The 24,510-nt window shown below is 45.7% G+C and overlaps 1 protein-coding gene across 5 annotated transcripts in view; it reads left to right on the top strand.

Annotated features, from left to right (window-relative positions):
• Window positions 1-24,510, top strand: part of MEI1 (meiotic double-stranded break formation protein 1) — a 151,805-nt gene that overhangs the window by 37,470 nt on the left and 89,825 nt on the right. For all 5 annotated transcript variants that reach the window (XR_013624660.1, XM_068127124.2, XM_078785284.1 and 2 more), the window contains exons 5-8: window positions 8,199-8,304; window positions 8,545-8,748; window positions 20,595-20,684; window positions 23,686-23,717. Coding sequence is in view for 4 of the 5 variants with exons in the window: in XM_068127124.2 (XP_067983225.2) it covers window positions 8,199-8,304; window positions 8,545-8,748; window positions 20,595-20,684; window positions 23,686-23,717 (432 nt within the window). In the remaining variant the exon portion in view is untranslated. The remainder of the gene's footprint in view (window positions 1-8,198; window positions 8,305-8,544; window positions 8,749-20,594; window positions 20,685-23,685; window positions 23,718-24,510) is intronic.

The raw sequence follows: 24,510 nt of genomic DNA, 5'->3' as shown, positions 1-24,510 counted from the left end.
GGTGTTTATTCTTTGATGTATAGAACTATAGGTTACCGCAACAAATTAACCAGCAGGATCAATGTCAAAGCTTCCGCAGCCGAGAAATCTCTGATTGATAATCCCCGAGTTATGAAAGCAAAATAATTGGAAGGATTGCAATTGAGGTGATGCTGGTTTGGGTTTATTTAAAAGGTGAGTTAAGGCGATGCTGGTTTGGGAAGGGGTCTTAAAGGGTCTTTGGGGTCTTATGGGTCTTCCAGGTCTAAAGGGTGTTTGGGTGTTTACAGGGTGTTTGGATTCTAAAGTTCTGCAAAGTCTTAAGGGTCTTCGAGATATTAAGGGCCTTCGGCATCTTAAAGGCCTTAGAGGGTCTTTGGGGTCTTCAAAGTTCTTAGGGATCTTTGGGGTCTTAAGGGTCTTTGGGGTCCTCACACTTTCCTCCCCCCTTCCTTCCCTCCTCCCCTCCCCACCCACCCCCCATACTCCTCCATCCCCTCCCCTATCCATTCCCCTACCCTTTCCCCTCCCCTTCCCCCTTCCCTCCCCTTCTCCTCCCTCTCCTTCACCTCCCCACTCCCCTCCCCCTCCCATCACCCTTGCCTCCCTCTCTTCCCTCCGTCTCCCCACTTTCCTGCTCTCCCCTTCTCTCCCACCCTTCGCCTCCAAATGTCAGCCATCTTCAATCTGAAAAAGCACAAATGTTTGATAAGCATATTGCATTATTTTTGATTTGGACTCCCCTTCAAAACTCTCCCCTCACCCCTCCCCTTCAATACTCCCCCCTCACCTCTCCCCTTCAAAACTCCCCCCTCCCCTTCAAAACTCCCCCCCACACCCCTCCCCTTCTAATCTCCCCCCTCACCACCTTCTTCAATTCTCCCCCCTCCTCCCCTCCTCTCTTCCTCAACGCTGCCTCCTCCCCACTTCCTCTCCCTTCCATCTCATACCTCCACCTCCTCCAACTTTCTACTTTGCTCTGCTCCCCTCAAACAACACCTCACTGTGCCTCATCCTATCACCATCAAACCTATTGTCCTCCTCATCCTTCCCTTTCTCCTAACTTTTCTGCAATCTCTGACACACTATCATCAGCTCTCCCTACCTCCCCCTCTCACCCCTCATCTCATCTTACCCTACCCCTCCCCTGTCCTGTCCTGTACCCAATGCTCCCCCTCCCTCTTCCTTAATGGTATGGACCTCAAACATCTGGGACCTTCGCTCAAACCTGATTGATCTCTCCATACAGGTTGCTTCTGACAAACCAGACTTAATCTGCTTAACAGAAACTTTCCTCCTTCAAGATGTCTCTGATTCCTTAATATCTCTTCCTGGTTACTCCCTCCTCTGGTATGATAGACCTGAGCCTCATTCTGGTGGTGGGGTTGCTGTCTTTATCAAAAACTCTCTTCCTCACTCTCCCTGCACTGCCCTCTCTCCAACCCATCCACAGGAGTACCTCTGGCTATGGCTTCCCCTCCACTCCCACCTTTTGTTCATATGTGTGTTGTGCTCCAAACAGTGATGACTCCATTTACATCTCCCTGTCTGACAACATGGACCAACTTCTATCCACTCATCCCAAATCTCTCTTCCTCATATGTGGTGATTTCAACTGTCATCATGCCAGCTGGCTGGGTGTGGGTACCTCTCTCACCAGCCATGGCACCTCAGCAAAGTACTTCTGCGACTCACTGGGACTGACACAATCTGTCAATTTCCAGACCCGGATCTCAGTCAACGGACCATCTTCTCTTCTCGACTTGGTTATGACTAACTTCCCTGCGAATGTCTGCTGCTCTTCTTCTGCTCCAATGGGTTCTTCTGATCATTTGCTTGTTAAAGTGGACATCTCTGGCCATTCTCAGAGAGCCTCCTCAGCATCGACGAGTTTGGCATTTCACTCAGGCCGACTGGCATGGTCTTCAAGCAGCCAACAATGATCTGGACTGGTCTCCCATCTCTACTGCCTCTGACATCAACTCTTCCTGGGAATTCTTCCAAAGTAAACTGCTCTCTCTCATGCACAGATTTATTCCATCTCGTCTTTAGTTGTCATACCCTTCCTCCCGTCCATGGTACACTGAAGCTTGTGGTGAGGCAGTTGCCATGAAACAACTTGCCTTCGCCTCATGGAAGGCTAATCCAACTGTTGGCAATCTCGGTTCCTTTCACAAAGCTCGGAACAAGTGTGTGTCTACCCTCAGGAGAACCAGGAAACAATATCTCTCTACTCTCAAGACTGAACTCTCAAACCTGTCTCCCTCCTCCAAATCCTGGTGGCATCCAGTGAAAGCTGTTTCTGGTGTTTGTTCCCCTTCCATCCCCTCCCTTATCTCAAATGGCTACACAGCTGACATTGCACGTGAAAAAGCCGAATGCCTCAACTCTGTGTTTGTCTCAAAATCTTGTGTCCTGAACCCATCTCTCTCTGTACCCACCTTACCCAGTCAAACGCAGCTGCTCCTGGACGCTGTGTCCTGCTCTCCTTCCCTCTGTGCTGTCTTTCCCTCGTCGTCCCCATGTGCTGCCTTTCCCTCGTGGTCCCCCTGTGCTGTCTTTCCCTCGCGGTCCCCCTGTGCTGTCTTTCCCTCGCGGTCCCCCTGTGCTGTCTTTCCCTCGCGGTCCCCCTGTGCTGTCTTTCCCTCGTGGTCCCCCTGTGCTGTCTTTCCCTCGTGGTCCCCCTGTGCTGTCTTTCCCTCGTGGTCCCCCTGTGCTGTCTTTCCCTCGTGGTCCCCCTGTGCTGTCTTTCCCTCGTGGTCCCCCTGTGCTGTCTTTCCCTCGTGGTCCCCCTGTACTGTCTTTCCCTCGTGGTCCCCCTGTGCTGTCTTTCCCTCGTGGTCCCCCTGTGCTGTCTTTCCCTCGTGGTCCCCCTGTGCTGTTTTTCCCTCGTGGTCCCCCTGTACTGTCTTTCCCTCATGGTCCCCCTGTACTGTCTTTCCCTCGTGGTCCCCCTGTGCTGTCTTTCCCTCATGGTCCCCCTGTGCTGTCTTTCCCTCGTGGTCCCCCTGTACTGTCTTTCCTTCGTGGTCCCCCTGTGCTGTCTTTCCCTCGTGGTCCCCCTGTGCTGTCTTTCCCTCGTGGTCCCCCTGTACTGTCTTTCCCTCGTGGTCCCTCTGTGCTGTCTTTCCCTCGTGGTCCCCCTGTGCTGTCTTTCCCGCGTGGTCCCCCTGTGCTGTCTTTCCCTCGTGGTCCCCCTGTGCTGTCTTTCCCTCGTGGTCCCCCTGTGCTGTCTTTCCCTCGTTGTCCCCCTGTGCTGTCTTTCCCTCATGGTCCCCCTGTACTGTCTTTCCCTCGTGGTCCCCCTGTGCTGTCTTTCCCTCATGGTCCCCCTGTGCTGTCTTTCCCTCGTGGTCCCCCAGTGCTGTTTTTCCCTCGTGGTCCCCCTGTACTGTCTTTCCCTCGTGGTCCCCCTGTACTGTCATTCCCTCGTGGTCCCCCTGTGCTGTCTTTCCCTCATGGTCCCCCTGTGCTGTCTTTCCCTCGTGGTCCCACTGTACTGTCTTTCCCTCATGGTCCCCCTGTGCTGTCTTTCCCTCGTGGTCCCCCTGTGCTGTCTTTCCCTCGTGGTTGTCAGCTCTTTCACGAGCCTCGATTCAGTATACGAAAAAAAAAAAAAAAAAAGAAAAGGTGGAGAAGTCTCTGTCAAACCTCGACTCTGATTCTGCAACTGGACCAGACGGCATCAGCCCACGGGTCCTAAAATTCTGCTCTGCCGCTCTGCACTACCAGTCAAACGTTTTAGAACACCTCAATTTTTCCAGTTTTTATTGAAATTTACGCAGTTTAATGTCCAGTGAATAACCTGAAATGGTACAAAGGTAAGCAGTAAACAGCTCGAGGTTTAAAAAAAAGTTTAGGTTAGCAAAAACGGGAAAATAATGTAAATTGCACAGTTATATTGTAAAGAAAGGCCTTCTTCAGGGAACAAGTAATGGGTCAATAACTTACAGCTGTTCTGCAGCAATATAAGTAAATTAACCATTGAAAGTTGATGCAAACAATTCCTACAGGTGTCCCAACCTCTGCTGATTACTTGATTACAAACCCACAGTCTGTTTCAAAGCAGTATTGGAACAGACTGTTATGACACCCTGTGAAGCATTATTTGGACAATATTGCACTGCAGGAAGTAGTATATTGGAAACTGGAGGAAACTCTGACAGGAAGAGGTCTGTCAGACCCAAAGCCACAACAGAATCAGAAGACAAGTTTCTGAGAGTCAGCAGCTTGCGTGATAGGCGGCTCACAGGACAACAGCTTCAAGCACAGCTTAACACTGGTCGAAGTAAGCAAGTCTCAGTTTCAACTGTGAAGAGAAGACTTTGAGCTGCAGGTTTGACAGGTTGAGGGGCAGTAAGAAAGCCATTGCTAAGATGGCAAAATAAGACAAAGAGGCTTGCCTGGGCCATAACGCACTGCCAGTGGATGACTGAAGACTGGAAGAAGGTCTTATGGACCGATGATTCAAAATTTAAAATCTTTGGTTCATCACGCAGGGTTTTTGTACGCCATCGAGTAGGCGAAAGGATGGTTCCTCAGTGTGTGACACCAACTGTCAAACATGGAGGAGGAAGCGTGATGGTCTGGGGCTCTTTTGCTGGATCCAGAGTCGGCGACTTGCACAGAGTGACTGGCACCCTGAACCAAAAGGGCTACCACAGTACCACAGCATTTTGCAGCGCCATGCAATACCCTCTGGTATACGCCTAGTTGGTCAGGGGTTCATCCTACAGCAAGATAATGACCCTAAACACACCTCCAAGACATGTCAAAACTACCTTCGAGGAAAAGAACAAGACGGTAGACTTCAAATCATGGAATGGCCAGCACAGTCTCCAGACGTAAACCCCATTGAGCTGGTTTGGGATGAACTGGACAGAAGGGTGAAAGCAAAGCAACCTACAAGTGCAACACATTTGTGGGAACTTCTGCAACAGTGTTGGGAAGAACTTACCGAACAATATTTAATTTCCATTGTAGAAAGAATGCCACGAGTGTGTTCGGCGGTTATATCTGCAAAAGGTGGCTACTTTGGCTGAGTCAAAATTTTAAATAAAATTTTGTTAAACAAAATGATTCTATGATTTCTTTTTTATCTCCAATTGTTTATTTGTTCTCTGCTTAATTTCAGAGTACATTGAGACATTAAACTGCGTAAATTTCAATAAAAACTGGAAAAATTGAGGTGTTCTAAAACTTTTGATCGGTAGTGTATCTCACCCTCTGTCTGTTCTCTTCACGCTCTCTTTTGCTCAAGGTCATCTGCCATCTGCTTGGAAATCAGCCAACATTACTGCTTTACACCAAAAATATGCTAAAACAGGTCCTTGCAACTACAGACCAATCAGCCTGCTCCAAATAATCAGCAAGGTCGTGGAATCAATCATCGCTTCAGATATAAAATCCTTCGTCTTCTCCAATGGCTTGATCTCTGATCATCAATTTGGATTCAGACCAGGTCATTCTACTCTGGACATGCTGCTTCTGCTGTCTCAACAATGGATGGATGTCCTCAATGCCAAACAGAAAATCAGAGCTGTCTCCCTTGACATATCACGTGCCTTCGATACGGTCTGTTACCCTGCCCTGCTCACCAAACTCTCCTCTTATAGTATCCATGGACACCTCCATGCATTGCTTGCAGACTTCCTCACTGGTCGCAGTCAACGTGTGGCCCTGAATGGAATTCTCTCATCTCCCCTTCCCGTTCAGGCTGGATTTCCTCAAGGCAGTGTTCTGGGCCCTGTGCTTTTTCTTGTCTTCATTAATGATCTCTCTGACTCTCTGGAAAATCCTCTTATATCTCTTTGCTGATGACTCCACTCTCGGCCGCTCTATGTCTCAACCCTTAGATCGGCAGTCTGCAGCCTCTTCACTCTCTGCAGACCTGCACAAAATCACAAACTGGTCAAACAATTGGAACATGTCTTTCAATCCTGACAAATCTCACACTCTCACTTTGTCTCTGCAAAAATACCGTCTGGACAACCCTCCCATCTACTTTCTGAACAATCCTCTTGAAGAAGTTCTGTCACTCAATCTTTTGGGTCTCACTATCTGCCTTGATCTTTCCTGGGAAAACCACATTTCCCAGCTGGCTTCCAAAGCAAGTCAAGTCACCACATACAAAGCTTTCATCCGCAGCTCGATGGAATACTGCTCTCCCCTCTGGGCTGGTGCTCCTGCCTCACAACGAGCTCGGCTTCACGCGGTTGAAACCAAAGCATTCGGAATCATTGGTATCTCCCATGATGAAGCTGATTCTGAGATCCTTTCTCTCTCTCACCGCAGGCAGGTAGGTGGTCTCTCTGTCTTCTACCGACTCCTCTCCGGCCTTGGTCCCCCTGCTCTGTCTGTGCTCTGGCCCCCAAATATTCCTGCAGGATGCACAAAATCTGCCAGCAACCCTCTTCTGGTGAAACTGCCAAAATCAAGACTTTCTGCTCACCTTCACTCTTTCATTCCTCTTTTCTCTCGCCTCTGGAACAAGCTCCCACACTCTCTTCAATCCCTCTCCTCCCTCCAGGTCTTTAAAAGAGCTGTTCACCACCATCTCTTTTGTTCCCCCATCCAAAACCTTGATCTTTTCTACCCCCGTTAAAACACCCCAAATCCATCTCTTTCAATCCCCAACTTCTTTCCTGAAATTCCTAGTTGTGAAATTCATAGTAGTGTTCATTTGCTTTATACCGTGTACCCCTCTCTCCTCCCCAGCCCTCCCCCTTCCACAGATCTACCGACGTCCTTGTTCTCCACTGTTGTTGTGCTTGTGTGCATCCCTCTCTTGTCTCCCGCTCCCTTCATTGTATGTTTTATGTGTCTGTGCATGTTTTCATGTTCAATGTTTTAGCTCTTCCACGAGCCTCGATTCTATATCCAATTTATTATTATTATTTTTTGCATGTATATCCTCTAAAAACTCTGAAAACTCTCTTTCATTCCTCTTTTCTCTCGCCTCTGGAACAAGCTCCCACACTCTCTTCAATCCCTCTCCTCCCTCCAGGTCTTTAAAAGAGCTGTTCACCACCATCTCTTTTGTTCCCCCATCCAAAACCTTGATCTTTTCTACCCCCGTTAAAACACCCCAAATCCATCTCTTTCAATCCCCAACTTCTTTCCTGAAATTCCTAGTTGTGAAATTCATAGTAGTGTTCATTTGCTTTATACCGTGTACCCCTCTCTCCTCCCCAGCCCTCCCCCTTCCACAGATCTACCGACGTCCTTGTTCTCCACTGTTGTTGTGCTTGTGTGCATCCCTCTCTTGTCTCCCGCTCCCTTCATTGTATGTTTTATGTGTCTGTGCATGTTTTCATGTTCAATGTTTTAGCTCTTCCACGAGCCTCGATTCTATATCCAATTTATTATTATTATTTTTTGCATGTATATCCTCTAAAAACTCTGATAACATTGTATAAGTAACAAAGAAGAGAAAGATTTGAAACACGAATAATACTCTTAGATTAATGCACTGGGATCCTCTTTTTGGATCCCAAGCCTCTTTGGATGTGCTTGTTGCTCTCCAGCCATCTGTGGTAGAACTGAGATTATCTAGGTGCACACTCTATTTGCATTTTCAGGAAGATACTGGCAAACTCAATAGCGTCAGTGTTGCCGTCTGTAGATGAGGTGGTTTATAAAAGAATTGGGGTCCGCAAAGACCCCAGTGCACTAACGCAAAGTTAATCTGTCTTTAGATGTCAGTGGTCAAAGAAACATTGAGCACTTGCTCATTTTAATCGATTTATTAAGCACATGCCCAGTTCTCGCCACATTATTCTAATTTTATTGACCAGACCTGCAGTCCATACATTTCCCCATTTTACTCAACCTTTCATCAAAAAATGTTAACATGTTACCAGGACGCATGATGATAGATACTTTAGCATCCATAACGATTTCTTAATGTGAATATGTATATATTATCAGATGCTCTAAACAGGAATCTTGGGACAAGGACATTAGGGACCATAGATAAATCTGCATAGGTTATGGAATTTTAACTTTGGGTTGCAGATTCATGAGGCAAGTATTCAGATGGGAACACCAGACAGGCCAACCCATTATATTGTAATAGTCATTTATGGAGGTGAAAGATGGATCAGTTGAGAGGAGAGAAGGTGAAAGGAGGGGAGTCAAAGTTGGGGTTGTCAGTTTGTGAAAATATAACTCCACATGTACTTTAGTTTCTATGCTAAATGGAAATAACACTTCTGCAGGTTCTGGGAGCTACAAACTTCAAAGAGATCCAGCCATTTCTCGTTTTGCTTGGCCATCTCCTTAACCACCATCCGACTGTCTGTGGCCAGTTTGTGTGCTATCAAGGTACTTTTTAACACTTTGAGAAATACCAGATGCAGTTGCACAGACAGTGGCTTTGTACTCAAGTTTCAAGGAAATTGTTATGCAGGTCTTTTTTGATCATGTGTGTATTTTGTGTATTTTCTTGACCTCTTTCTTGTGAACCTTTGTTCCAGGAATTTTGAAGAAGCATTGCTAATATTATTTGATTGTCTGCCATCGTTAGTACCCCAATTTTAGCTCATTTGACGCCATGTTTTACAGCTAACTTGCTGCAACAACTCTGTTGTGGTCTGGCCTATCCTGATGAATCACTACGGGCTCTGCTATGCTCTATCCTTTCCCATTTATTTGGGCTGAGAGGATCGTTTCACTGTGACGCTTCTGGACTTGTCTCAAAACTCTGCCTCCTGCTTCCCAAGGCTTTGTCCTTTGCTCAGCAACGTCAGCTCAAAGTTAATGGCCTTGGTAAGTTTGTATGGATTGTAGCTACCCCTCTTTTAAAGTATGGGTCCAAGTTTTCCATCTGGGAGACTGGAATTTTTTTCTGAAAGACAATGGGGTAGGAATCTTTTCTTTTTTTCTCAATAAAAAGGATCCTTCTTGACCAAAATGCATGACTAAGTACTGTATTTGTATTACAAGTCATTGTGGATGACTGAACGGTGCACTTTCCAGTTTTCAGGCCACCGAGCCTGTGTAGTCGTGTATGAAAGAAAATAGCTGAACGATTAGTACATGCCAATGCCTAAAATTTTTATACTGTAAAAACTACGCATCAGTTTTGAAAAATGTTTGATACTTTTTGAGAACCACCACAAAATTTGGGAAATTTTGAAATGTAAACTGTCATTAGCCACTTATTCCATTACATCTGTAAAACTGCAAAACGAATCAAAAATGCGTGCATTATCTGTTTTACTGCATGTCACCTGAACGCATACATATATCAATCAGATATTTTACTGTGTTTTTGTGATTAGACACAGTATTTTGTTTTTACAATATTGCAAGATATGTCATCACAAAAACAATGGGATGAAAGTACAGTATTATGGAGGGATGCTCATAGTCCATACACATCACATTGCTTTGGTGAAGTCTCGGAGGCATACACACACTTCGGGAGCTGAATGTGTTTCAGCACCAAAGATAGTTGATCTCATTACTGAGCAAAAGGCAGTGCTCTACTCTTAACGTGCAGAAAAAGGTCTGCTATTTACTCTTGGACCACACTTTATTGAACGTGCCAACGGAGCGCAATAGATTTGGAATCACTGGCAAAGCTGAGAAATGTCACTACAAACATTTCAATCCTGAAAGCATGTGACCCGTGTAACTACAAACAGTATCTATACTGTTACACATTTATGTGAATGTATGTGAATTACCATTCAGGGTTGCTTATCCATGTGTAGTAGATTAAGGGTTGTTGTGGTTGGAGGGTCAGGAGCCCTTCTGAAAAAGTGTCCGGAAACGGAAGTGACCGGAAACGGAAGAAGAAAAGACACGAGGGAAAAAAGCGACGATTCTTCTTCCTCGCCCCGCTCCGACGAAAGGTGGGATCGACCTTGCGCTGCGTGGAAAAGCGGCGTTCCGAAGCCCGTCTGGCGAGAGGAGTTACCGGGACGTGTACCTACCCGGTGGAGACGTCAAGTTGACGTGGGGCCGTGCATCGACCCCGCGTCTGGCACCGTTCGCGGCACCGTCTAAACAGACGCGTACGGGTCGGACGTTGGGGCCTAACACGCCTTGCAAGCGGCGTGGGGCTTTTGGCTTGCTCTACCGTACCCGCTTCGCGTGGCCACGAGGGGCTGCAGCCGCGGTGCCTGGTACGATACCTGCCCGGTGGAAAAACGTCCACCCGGGGTTCGTTCAACCGCCCGAGTGCGGCGACGCCGACCAGCATCTCGGTCAGGAGGGGCCCAGAGACATTGTGAGGGGCAGAGACCAAAAGGGGGTCGTGAGTACAGAAGTGGACACACATATATAAGATGGCCATCTTAATCATATAGGGAATTGATTGTGGATTGGGAATTGTTGATGGTTGTTTGTGTTGATTGCTCGGGGCATATCCGTGATTGTAACATTGAAATCGTATGATATCCTTACCCTGGAAATATATCATTGCACATCAGTTTCTCTTGGGTGGAATTCATAGGGATTGCGTTGCGAAAGCGCATATATATAATACTACTTGCTGGCGAAGGTCCTCTCACGGTCCGGGGGTCACCGAGACCAGGTAGTCACCGAGGGGACCACGTAACAGAATTGGGGGCCCGTCCGGGATCTAAAAGTGTATTTGTATAAAATAATAAAATAATATTTTTATTAATTAAAATTTATTAATTAAGTATTAATTGGAAAATTTTTGGGGAAATTGGGGTAAAGTCTTGGGTGAAGGTTAACAGGTGTTAACGATAGTCACCATGGCGTTTGTGGCACAGAACTTTGCGGTAACACCGAGTGAGGCACAGTTCCGAGCGTTACTAAAGTCGGACCTCTTGAAATTGGCCAAACATTTTAACTTGGAGGTCCGAACTAATTTGAGGAAGGCAGAGTTGCAGGCCACGGTGATACAATCTATGGTGGGATTAGGAACATGGGACGAGTTAGCCTGGCAGTGGCTACCCGAAGAACCAGAAGACGTTGAGCTCCGGAAACTGGAGTTGCAACTACGGAGCCAGGAACGGATTAAAGAAGAAGAAAGGAAAGCAGAAAAGGAAAGAGCAGAAGAAGAAAGGAAAGCAGAAAAGGAAAGAGCAGAATAAGAAAGGAAAGCAAAAAAGGAAAGAGCAGAAGAAGAAAGGAAAGCAGAAGAGAGGAGAGAAGAGAAACAAGCAGAGGAAAGGAGAGTGGAACGAGAACTCCAGGAAAGGTTAGCAGAAGAAGAAAGGAAAGCAGAAAAGGAAAGAGCAGAAGAAGAAAGGAAAGCAGAAAAGGAAAGAGCAGAAGCAGAAAGGAAAGCAGAAGAGAGGAGAGAAGAGAAACAAGCAGAGGAAAGGAGAGTGGAACGAGAACTCCAGGAAAGGTTAGAAGGGAGAAAAGCAGAGGAGAGGAGAGCTGCAAGGGACCTCGAAGCAGAGGAGAGAAAAGCGGAAAGGGAATTAAAGGAACGTGACATGGAGCTTCAGCAAGAAATCAAATTCAAGGAGCTGGAGTTAATGAGAGAACGGGGAGAGGCACCACCCTTGCTGACGGGGTCGACACCTAACCAGAAAACCTGGGATGTGGGCAGACATGTGAGGCTGGTTCCACCGTTCAGTGAAAAGGAAGTCGCGAAATTTTTTCCACACTTTGAGAAAGTGGCTCGACAATTAAACTGGCCGGAGGAGGCCTGGACCATACTCGTGCAAAGTGTGCTGGTGGGGAAAGCTCAGGAAATTTATTCGGCGCTACCAATGGACCAATGTGCAGATTATGAGGTACTCAAGAAGCACATCCTCAAAGCCTATGAGTTGGTTCCGGAAGCTTACAGGCAAAAATTCAGGAATGCCAGGAAGAGGGAGAGTGAGACCCATGTGGAGTTTGCCAGAGTGAAAGAAAACATGTTTGATCGGTGGTGTGAGTCAAAAGGAGTCGGGAAAGACTTCGAAACATTGCGGGACTTGATCCTGGTGGAGGAATTCCAGCAGTGTGTCCACGAGGACATCAAAGTGTACCTGCAGGAAAAGAAAGTACCAAAGTTGTGGGACGCAGCCACCATGGCAGATGATTATGCCTTAACCCACCGAATAGGGGCCCACAAACCTAACTCCTCGCCTAGACTTCAGCAGGGGAGTTATGGAACCCCCGGTGCGGAGAACGACCTTACATGGCGGCGGCCTCGAGATGATTATGGGGACAACTATGATACCCCAACTGTTAGAAATCCGAGGGCTACGGGCCCAAGACAAACTTATTTTTCGGGGGGCTCAAGGCCGACCCCGAGGTTCTCCCCCGGGCCTACTTGTGCTTTTTGCCATAAAACTGGACACTTGATGTCCCAATGTTACCTCCGGAAAAGGGAGAACCCGGAACGGAATCAGTCTAGTGCGACTCCGAATGCACTGGCAAGTGTGAGAAATCATTCTTGGAGAGCAGAGCTGGGGGAAGATTCCCCTGTCAAAGGTACGGCGTCCCGGGAGAACCTTGTTCAGGAGGGCTACAAACATTTCATTTCAGAGGGGTTCGTGTCGCTGGATGGCGACCCGAGTAACCAGAAGCCAGTTAGGGTATTGAGGGACACAGGAGCCCACCAATCGTTGATGCTGGAGGGCATTTTGCCATTGTCGGAGAAGACGGCAACTGGGGTTAGTGTGCTTTTACAGGGGGTCGGGGGCTATGTTAAAGCTCCGCTTCATGTCATCCAGTTGAGTTCTGAGTTGGTATCCGGGCCGGTCACCGTAGGCTTACAAGCCACCCTTCCTGTGGAGGGAATCTCTTTTATTATCGGGAATGATTTGGCCGGGGGGCGAGTTTCGGGTAATCCAATAATGGTGGACAAGCCCAGTAAGAAAAATAACACCACTCGGTTAGAGATGGAGATTCCGGGTATCTTTCCATCCTGTGCAGTGACTCGGGCTATGGGTAGAAAGCACGCGGAAGAGAAGGAGGAAGAAAGAGAGGGGGAGTTGGAACCCTTAGAGGTACGGGAAGACAACTCGGAAAAGGGAAATAACCAGGGGAGGGATTCCCAGGAATTTCGAGAAATGGTAGCGTCTGGAACGCAAGGGGACGTGGAGTGTCCGTCGGAGACCGCGGAGAACGAAGTGGAGCAAACCGCGCTGGTCCGAAGGAGACTAGTGGAAGAACAACACGAAGACTCGGAGATCCAGAGGTTAATTGAGAAAGCCGTTACGGAAGAAGAGGCTACGAAGATACCTGTGGGGTATTTCATGAAGGGGGAAACCCTAATGAGGAAATGGAGGCCCCCGGAGGTGCCCGCAGACGATGAGTGGAAAGTTCACTATCAGATTGTGGTGCCACCGCTGTACCGGAAGGAGATCTTGAGTTTGGCACATGAGACCCCTTGGGCCGGGCACCTGGGAGTGAACAAGACCTGTGACAGGATATTGGTACATTTTTTCTGGCCGGGACTGCGACGGGATGTGGCGGAGTTCTGCAAGTCCTGCCATTCTTGTCAGCTGGTGGGAAAGCCGAATCAAAAAATCCCACCCGCCCTGTTAAAGCCAATTCCAGCTTTTGAAGAGCCATTCAGCCGAGTCATTGTGGACTGTGTGGGCCCTTTACCCAAAACCAAAGCTGGACATCAATACTTACTGACCATCATGTGTGCGTCCACCAGGTTCCCCGAGGCAGTGCCTCTGAGGAAAATAACGGCGGCAGTTATTGCAAAGGCCTTGATTAAATTTTTCACTTGGGTTGGTCTACCTAAGATCATCCAATCGGATCAGGGGTCCAATTTCATGTCCACACTGTTCCAGCAAGTGGTACACCTGTTGGGGGTGGAACAAGTAAGATCCAGCGCCTACCATCCCGAGAGCCAAGGGGCCCTGGAAAGGTTTCACCAGACTTTAAAGAATATGATCCGAACGTATTGTTTTGAATGTGCCAAGGATTGGGATGAAGGGATACCCCTATTGTTGTTTGCGGCGAGGGAGTCCGTGCAGGATTCCTTGGGATTCAGTCCGTTTGAACTGGTGTTTGGACACGCAGTGCGGGGACCGTTGAAATTGGTGAAAGAACAGTGGTTACTACAGGAGTCCCGGACACCGATGGTGGAGTATGTGTCCACAGTGAAACACCGATTGGCAAAGGCGTGTGAGGTGGCACGACGGAACTTGAGAAGGGCCCAGGGGAAAATGAAGGAGAGACATGACAAGACCTCGCAGATAAGGAATTTCAGTCCTCAGGACCGGGTGTTAGTATTGCTGCCCGTTCCAGGTCAGCCCCTCCAGGCTAGATATTTCGGTCCTTATGCAGTGGAGGAGAGGGTGAATGAGACAGACTACGTGGTGACCACTCCCGACCGACGAAAAAAGCGACAGTTGTGTCATGTCAACCGACTGAAGAAATATCATGAGAGGGAACCGGTGGAAGACGTAGTTCCTGTCTCACCGGTCGTACCGGTGAAAATGGACGGAAACGCCGGTGTGAAGTTTGATAACTTGGATGACCAGGCCTGCCCCAAATTGACGAACACCGAAGTGTTGAGTCATTTGGATGAGAAGTTAGGTCACTTAACAAGGGAACAGCAAGGACAACTGTCCAGCCTAATGTTCGAATTTAAACATTTGTTCACAGATGTACCTGGTCGTACGGACTTAGTATATCATGATATCGAGGTGGGGGAGGCCACTCCAGTGAAACAACACCCCTATCGGATGAACCCGGTGAAGATGGAGTATCTTCGGAAGGAGATGCAATATATGTTGGACAATGACATCATCGAACCAAGCAACAGTGAATGGAGCTCCCCATGTGTGTTGGTTCCGAAACCCGATGGCAGCTTCCGGTGTTGTACAGATTTAAAACGGGTGAATGCAGTGACCAAGACCGACTCCTATCCGCTCCCGAGGATTGACGACTGTATTGATCGAATAGGCCCAGCTAAATTTGTTACCAAATTTGACTTGCTGAAAGGGTATTGGCAGATCCCTCTTACCGATAGAGCCAAAGAAATCTCAGCTTTGGTCACTCCGAATGGGTTATATCAGTACAAGGTCCTCCCTTTTGGGTTGAAGAACGGGCCGGCTACATTTCAACGACTGATTAATAGGCTCATTGCAGACCTGGAGGGGGTGGAGGCATATCTGGATGATGTAATCATCCACACCATGACCATGGAAGACCACATTAAGCAAATCCATGCATTTTTTCAGACGATGTCCGAGGCAGGTCTGACCATCAACTTAGCCAAGAGTGAATTTGTAAGAGCACAGGTAGTGTTCCTCGGCCATGTAGTAGGGCAGGGTCAAGTACAACCAGTGACCGCCAAGGTAGAAGCTATCGATCGCTTCCAAGTCCCAAAGGGGAAGAAAGAGCTGATGAGATTCTTAGGTATGGCGGGGTGGCACCGGCGGTTCTGTAAGAATTTTTCGGATGTGGTAGCCCCTTTAACGAGTTTGTTGAGAAAGGAGACCCCATTCGTTTGGGATGGCAAATGTCAGGCGGCCTTTGCCCATGTTAAAGCGATACTAATGAGCTCTCCGGTCCTAACCGCTCCGGACTTTCAGGCACCTTTCAAGTTGGCCGTAGATGCAAGCGATGTGGGGGCTGGAGCGGTCTTGTTACAGGAAGATGAGGATGGGGTGGACCACCCCGTGTGCTACTACTCCAAAAAGTTCAATAAACATCAGGCAAATTATGCCACCGTGGAGAAAGAGACCCTGGCTCTCCTGCTAGGGCTTCAACATTATGAGGTGTATTTAGGAATCACGTCCTTTCCCATAAAGGTCTTTACGGATCACAACCCCTTAACCTTCATTCAAAGAATGAAAAATAAAAATCAGAGGTTGATGAGATGGAGTTTGGCTTTGCAGGGGTTCAACTTGGAAATTGAACATGTACGGGGCCGGGACAATGTCGTGGCGGACGCTTTGTCCAGATTGAGTTAATCTGGGGGGGGGGGGGGGGGGGTTGAGTTATCTGGTTGGTTTCTCCAAATTGGCCGGCAAAGAAAGTTTTCGCTGGGTTCGAACTTTCTTTCTTGAAGGGGGGGAGTGTTACACATTTATGTGAATGTATGTGAATTACCATTCAGGGTTGCTTATCCATGTGTAGTAGATTAAGGGTTGTTGTGGTTGGAGGGTCAGGAGCCCTTCTGAAAAAGTGTCCGGAAACGGAAGTGACCGGAAACGGAAGAAGAAAAGACACGAGGGAAAAAAGCGATGATTCTTCTTCCTCGCCCCGCTCCGACGAAAGGTGGGATCGACCTTGCGCTGCGTGGAAAAGCGGCGTTCCGAAGCCCGTCTGGCGAGAGGAGTTACCGGGACGTGTACCTACCCGGTGGAGACGTCAAGTTGACGTGGGGCCGTGCATCGACCCCGCGTCTGGCACCGTTCGCGGCACCGTCTAAACAGACGCGTACGGGTCGGACGTTGGGGCCTAACACGCCTTGCAAGCGGCGTGGGGCTTTTGGCTTGCTCTACCGTACCCGCTTCGCGTGGCCACGAGGGGCTGCAGCCGCGGTGCCTGGTACGATACCTGCCCGGTGGAAAAACGTCCACCCGGGGTTCGTTCAACCGCCCGAGTGCGGCGACGCCGACCAGCATCTCGGTCAGGAGGGGCCCAGAGACATTGTGAGGGGCAGAGACCAAAAGGGGGTCGTGAGTACAGAAGTGGACACACATATATAAGATGGCCATCTTAATCATATAGGGAATTGATTGTGGATTGGGAATTGTTGATGGTTGTTTGTGTTGATTGCTCGGGGCATATCCGTGATTGTAACATTGAAATCGTATGATATCCTTACCCTGGAAATATATCATTGCACATCAGTTTCTCTTGGATGGAATTCATAGGGATTGCGTTGCGAAAGCGCATATATATAATACTACTTGCTGGCGAAGGTCCTCTCACGGTCCGGGGGTCACCGAGACCAGGTAGTCACCGAGGGGACCACGTAACAATACCATAAGAGAGCCGTTTGTTTGGGTGTCTGTGTGTGTCGCCATTTTTCTTAGAGATGGCTGAATGGATGTTCGTCAGATTTTCAGAGGTTCATCAGTGACTGCCGGGGAGCGTTTTAGGCAAAAACATTTTTTAAATTATGAAATAAAAGTACGATATTTGGGGATATTTTAATCGCTCTATTTTGAGTACTAGTGAGGTACCCGTGATACGCATGGGTGGGAGGCCAGAGGCAAACAGACAATGCAGAAACGGCGAATGCTAAAGCATGAAACCAATAAATTCCACATTCCTGTAGCACCCTCAGTCACACGTCAGATATGGACAGCAAGTTCGTGAAGGACTTCCATGAAAAACGTACCCATTCGCAAACAAACGGGTACGTTTGTTCCATACCCAGTCAATGGCGAATCTGCATATGGCGATCCGCGAATTCACGTTTAGAAAGTAGAAACCATCACAGCATTCTGTCATTCACTTGAACTCGATATCTCCTTTTTCATTCCAAACAGCATAACTCCAATCACAAATTAAATAACATTAATATAAAAAATAAACTTTTAACAACATTCGTGACATAAACAAATATTTAAATCCTGATGTGAAGTTCCGTACGGTTGGGTGAACACAATTACGAATTCAAAATCGTAATTGTATTCACTCAATTCCAATCATCAATTGATACTTTAACAAAAAGATTAACACGATTAACGTTTAACGATTTAACATTACGAATGAATGACGGTTGTATTGGGATATTATCAAACCCACGCATTGCCGTCATCTGTCCACTTCCGGATTTGCTGCAGGTTCGTAATTTTCATCAAAATCTAAACAGTATTTGTAGAATTTCAATAAAAGCCACATCACTGTTCATATTGGTAAATATTATTCCATCGTGTTTGGAAAAACTGGAAAATTGGAAAACTTGGAAAAATTGGAAAAACAATATAGCCTATTTTACTCCAGGGGGTCCCAAGTATACCCACCCAAAATATTGTTGCGATCGGTTGAGCCGTTTTTGCGGTACCTTCGAACGGACAGATGGACGGACATTTGGTGAATTATTGTAAAGATACTCAACTTGTACTCAGAAATGACTTATCTATGTTTTAAGCCATTGAATTGCATAAATGATTTTTTTTTTTCAAAGTGTGATATTTTCTCTGAGATAAATTGAACTGCATAAAATTGTTAATTTTAAACACACTTCAGCAAGTTTACACGTTGTGGATGTGTTCCTAGAAAGTGCAACATTAAGTTAAATGATGCTAAACAGATGAGGAGGCTTTTACATCGAAGGTAGGTCAATGGTCTATTTTTGTCCGCCTCTGTTCTTTATCCTCTGACCTTCCTCCAACGACTCAAGGATGCACACGTTCTTCCTCTAACCCTCTTCTAGTTAAACTTCCAAATTTCTGGCTGACTTGCACACCTCAACTCCTTTGTTCCTTGCTTCTCCTGTCTATGGAACCATCTTCCAGAACCCATTATTTTCTACTTTTCTCACCAGGGCTCCAAGCAGGCAGTGCACCACCACCTCAAATCATTCCCCATCCTGCCCCATGATATTTATTACACCCATGAACCCTTCCTAACCCAACCCTCCTCTGACTTGCTTGTTTCAGCATTTCCTCCCCTTCTCGTTCTCTCTCTCTTCCTTTCATGTTCATTGATTTCCTTACTGGTTGTGCCCAATTCTTTCTCTGCTGCCCCACTGTCAATTCAACGTTGCCCTTCCTTTCTTTGAGAGAGAAAAAAGGTCCTTGTAAAGCGATTTATCCCAACTGGGCCGACATTTTGTCATGTAGGAGGGGAGTGTGCTTCTCGCTAAACACAATGACCTGTCTATCTTGGCAAGCTGAGGCCGTGTAGCAAGTGATCTTGTTGAAGTAACCTCCCAGCCACAGTTATGCATTGTACTTGCACCAATGTGCTTTGCACTTACATTGTTTTTACTCAATGGCATGTAGTTTTATGGGTTTGACTTTTTAATGCTTCCGCCCCCGAAGGTGGCAAGATGCATTATGTGTTTGGGTTGTCCATCCGTATGTACATACGTCCGTTCGTGTGGGCTAAACCTCGTTTTTCCCAGTAACCACATGTCCTATTTATCCAAAACTTTCAGGGTATGAGTGACACCCATGTAGAATGTTTTTCTGAGAATTGTGACGTCATACGTCATATGGTATGGCAGCCATCTTGGATGAAATGCAAATAATTAAAAAAATATTTCTCGGAAACCGCTGGATGGAAACATTTGAAACTTGTCACATTGTCAAGTACTCTCAATGGGGAACAAAAGCATGATAATGATGATGTCATCGGTGAAGTGGTATACCAGCCATAAATGTTTTAATCGAATGCCTTATCCTAAAAATCTTAAATTGCGTGCACATGATGATCTATGACCAATTTGTATTGAAATATTAAATTTATGACATCAAAGGTCACATGGTTTGACAGCCATATTGGATTTAACCTAAAACCTCCAAAAAACATCTCCCAAATCACCGAAGCGATCGACTCAAAACTTTACGTGTGTCATCAATTAGGCATGATGATTATAAGTTGATCACAAAAACGTCATCAGTCACTTGGTGTGGCAGCCATATTGTATTGAAGGAAAATATTTAAAAATTATATCTCAGAAACCGCTTACTCTATTGATGTGTAACTGTACAGATGTCACCTGACACCATTGCTGGATATTGTTTGAAAATTATGACATCATAGGTCATATGGTTTGACAGCCACCTTGGATAAAAAAAGAACGAACCTTATCTAATCAACACAAAACTTAACAAACCTGATCCCCTACCCATACAGATGCAGAGTTTACATTTTTGATGTCATATGTCACGTGTTGGCTTAGCGGTTAGGGTGCCGGCTTGGGATCCTAAGATCCTGAGTTTGAATCCCGGTCGATCGTTGAATTAACAGCAGGGGGGTTGACTTAGCCTGCCATCCTTCCGAGGTCGGCAAATTGAGTACCAGCTTGCTGGGATGAATGTGCCGGTGTGTGCCCCGGGTTAGAATAGGTACACCGTATCCCTGCGTGTCGTAAGAGGTGACTAAAGGATTGGCGTCAGGAAGGCCATTTGGCCATAAAAACATTGCCTCAAAAAGGGAACCATGATGATTGTCATGCGGTCCGCAAGGCCAACCCCCCGCTGTAGCAGGGAAAATGGCCTTAAAAAGGGATTTTCTTAATGTCACGTGGTTTGGCAGCCATATTAGCTTGAAAGCCGATATTTAAAAAACACTTCTCCGAAACCGCTTCACCCATTGATGTGAAACCAGTCATGTCTGGTAAAAATGTGATACTTGAGAACAGCTGCATGGATTTAAATCAAACTTGTTTATTTTTAGGACAGTCAACGAGGGCATCTACCCATTGTCATGGACAGGGACTACGCGGAGGCATATTGGCGATGCAGTCGAATTGCTCTAGTTTCTTCAGGTTACTCTGCTACATGATTTGACGTTTTGTCAACTTGTATGCTACCAGTAGGAGTACAGTTTGGTTTTAAAGTTAAAACAAATCATTTCCTCCTTAGGTATCATGAAATCGGGGTTTGCCTGGTCCTTTAAGTGGTGTGATTTTTTTATTTTGCCTTTTCCAAAACTCCTCGGGTGTGTTATGTAATATAATATTGTTTTTCCCTTTCCTCTTTGTTGTGTTTTATTATTCACTTTTCTGATTTAGGTTTTTTCCACTCCCTCACATCTGTTAGGCTTTCTGAGGAAATTGCTCCACATTGACGAGTTTGTGTCATCTCTGATGGACTCAGCTTCTTTTCCGAAATCCCAAAAGGCTGATGCAGGTGATCACATTTAAAGTAAATATTGATATTCTTATGTTTAAGTCAAAGATATACCCACGCAAAGTTTAATCAGGTTAGCAACAATTTTTTGCAGGGTTGTGGTGGTATCACTGTTACAGTGCCCCTGTAGACTTGAATTTGGAATTTGGCCAGGGTGCTGGCGATAGCTCGCCAACTCCTTACGAAGGACACCGTGGGATTCTTAAATTCCAACTAATGTTGGCAGACGGAACACCCAGGTCTAATGTCCATCAAAGAGAAAGCACACACGTCCATGCGTTCAGCACACATGAAACTGGAGGGTCACAGTTTATAGCTGGGCCGAGATTCAAACCTAGGTAAGACAGCTCAAAGGTGAGTGAGCATAACCTCTAGAGTCTAGGCTATCTTTCCAGCCCGCTGAGGACTGATTTATTTTTTTACCTCAGAAACAGTAAGTTGTATGGAATCACAACAAATGTATTGTGAGGTTCTTGTGGTGTATCAGTGACAGGAGTCACAATGAACTGATGAAGTTTATTGATCTTAATTTCCATGAAAATAGTTTGGAGTTGAGTTCCTCAATCTTAATTTTGACTATAAGCACCAACTGATAATGTTAACTGGACTGCAAAACCTCATATTGGAAGAAATATGTGTGGTTAGTCGGAGTACTGGATCATAAAAAGGTTCAAAGAAACTTTCAATTTGTTGTTGCAGTTCCTTGGTGAAATTATTGAGGCTGGTGGTTGCAGTAGACTCAAAATAAAATGGTAAACTAGTCTGCATGAAGATCAGTATCTGTTTGTGTTGGTGTTCAGGCAGGACAATTGTTTGGCAATTTAAGTTTGCAAACCGACATGGAAAGCAAGGAAAAGCTGATGTTTCAGGCAAAAGAGGAACCCTTCATAGGAAAACAAGACTGAAAGTCTAACAGCAGCGGAGCCGGGCTTGTAAAATATTATAAATCACAAACAGATATGATTAGCTTTTTAAACAGTCGCTAATGCTATTTATGACATGAAACAAGGACATTTGGAGGAATCCAGACATCCATAAGGTAATTTTTACTTATAGAACTGAGGGAAGATCTACTGTAATCTAGATTATACCCCACAGGGGTTGGGTATGTACCGTTTTGTTGGAAGAGACGTAACGCCGATGCTTTCGATATTTGATGGTCATTTTAACAATTGGTTTGTTTGTGTTACACACTGAATTGAAAATGTAAAGGAAGAGCATGGCTATTGTGATATATGACAGGTTCCACGATATGTTACGATATGACGATATATATATACAGTCACGTGAAAAAGTAAGTACACCCCATGTAAAGTTTTTACTTTTTCAACATATTTCAACATACAGCTATTTGATCTTCATTTCAACAATATTGATAGATAAAGGTGATATAATATAACAAATATCATGAAACATTTACATTTTGTAGTCCATTGTATAATTTAAATAAACATAAATGCAAATTTCGCATGTGGAAAAAGTAAGTACACCCCTACATTTATCACTACTTCAAATACCTAAAATTAGAATCAGGTGCACCAGCTCAGGTGCAAATGATTAGAACATCGTTTGAGAGGATCTTGGAGGAGCCTGTCTTATTTAAACCTGAGACATTTAGTTTGGTTTACTCTTTGTTGTTGAAGTGTGCGGCATCACCATGCCTAGATCAAAAGAGCTCTCTGAGGTCTTCAGAAAGAAGGTTATAGATGCCTACGAGTCTGGGAAGGGATTTAAAAAGATCTCCAAACAATTTGAAATCAATCATTCGACTGTACGGAAGATCATCTTCAAGTGGAGAAGATTCCAAACAACTGCCAACTTGTTCAGGCCAGGCCGCCCCAGCAAGTTCAGCCCGAGAGCAGACCGCAAGATGCTGAAAGAAGTCTCTAAGAACCCCAGAATGTCATCACGGGACCTACAGGTAGCTCTTGCCACTGTTGATGTCAAAGTGCACGAGTCTACCATTAGAAAGAGGCTGCACAAATTTGATCTACATGGGAGGTGTGCCAGGAGGAAACCTTTGCTGTCCAAAAAGAACATCAGGGCAAGACTAAAGTTTGCCAATGAACACCGAGGCAAAGACCAGCACTTCTGGAACAATGTGCTCTGGACAGATGAGTCAAAAGTAGAGCTATTTGGCCACAGTACCAGAAGACATGTTTGGTGAAAACCAAAGACAGCATTTGACCACAAGTACCTGATACCAATTGTAAAGCATGGTGGTGGAAATATTATGGTTTGGGGCAGCTTTGCTGCATCAGGGCCTGGGCAGCTCACCATCATGGAATCCACGATGAATTCTTCATTGTACCAGAGGGTGCTTGAGGATAATGTGAGGCCATCTGTCGGAAAAGTTGAAGCTCAACCGAAGGTGGACCTTGCAACATGACAATGACCCTAAACATACCAGTGAATCCACCAAGGAATGGCTGAAAAGAAAGAAATGGAGGGTTCTGAAATGGCTCAGTCAAAGCCTGGATCTAAATCTCATCGAGATGTTGTGGTGGGATTTGAAACGAGCTGTGCATGCAAGAAACCCCTCAAACATCGCACAGCTGAAAGAATTCTGCACGGACGAGTGGGCAAATATTTCTCCCAGTCGATGTCAGAGACTGGTAGACAGTTATAAGAAACGCCTACTTGAGGTTGTTTCTACCAAAGGGGGCAACACCACCTATTAGAGCCAAGGGTGTACTTACTTTTTCCACATGCGAAATTTGCATTTATGTTTATTTAAATTATACAATGGACCACAAAATGTAAATGTTTCATGATATTTGTTATATTATATCACCTTTATCTATCAATATTGTTGAAATGAAGATCAAATAGCTGTATGTTGAAATATGTTGAAAAAGTCAAAACTTTACATGGGGTGTACTTACTTTTTCACATGACTGTATATACATATATCAATCTGCAAAGAGTGCAATCTTTATCAGCCAATGAAATATCAAAAGGTTATTTTCCATTCTCTGTTTAACATTTCCCATTTCTCCAGGTGCTCCATCGCTGCCACTGCTTCTAAAGAAGGTGAGTAAATGGAAACACAAGCAGATTGGAGTTCACATGTTATTATTTTCTGAATGGCCGAACCGTTTATCTTGCCTGTTTGTGCATGTACACAACTAATTCTTTTAAAATTGTGTAGCGCCTTATTGTAGTGTTGCTTCCTTATTCTAGAGACTTGATGGTCTTGAAAGAGTCCTGTTGTGGGATTCAAGGGCAAGAGGTATTGCAGAAAGGTTATGGTAATACTGGGTATTTATTGCCATTGTGTGCTTTCTTGTTTTTATTCCTCCGCCAACGAAGTCGACGGAGGCATTATGTGTTCAGGTTGTCCGTCCGGCTGTCCGTCCTCGGAGGCATTATGTTTTCAGGTTGTCCGTCCGGCTGTCCGTCCTTCCGTGAGTGATAGGTTTTCGTTACCACGATAACTTGAGAACGGCTGAATGGATCTTCGTCAAACTTGGTGCAGGTATCTGCATGTATAAGGAGGTAAAGATGAACTGATTAGATTTTGAGGTCACGAGGTCAAAGGTCAGAGGTAAAAATCCTGTTACTGCGATAACCTGTGAACCAGTGATGACATTCTGACCAAATTTGGTACATTTAAGTAGAATGATGTAAAGATGAACGGATTCGATTTTGAGGTCAAGAGGTCAAAGGTCAATGTCTGTAATAGGTCTATAACTTGAGAACGGATAAAGTGATCTAATTCTAACTTGGTACAGGTATGTATAATGATGTAAAGATTAACTGATTCGATTTTGTGGTCAAAGGTCAAAGTCTGTAATAGGTCTATAACTTGAGAACGGCTAAAGGG

This window comes from Myxine glutinosa, chromosome 10, assembly GCF_964187855.1.
Source record: "Myxine glutinosa chromosome 10, kmMyxGlut1.1, whole genome shotgun sequence".
Classification (NCBI taxonomy): Eukaryota; Metazoa; Chordata; class Myxini; order Myxiniformes; family Myxinidae; genus Myxine; species Myxine glutinosa.
The sequence above is the reverse complement of the archived record's forward strand: the minus strand, read 5'-3'. Positions and strand labels throughout refer to the sequence as shown.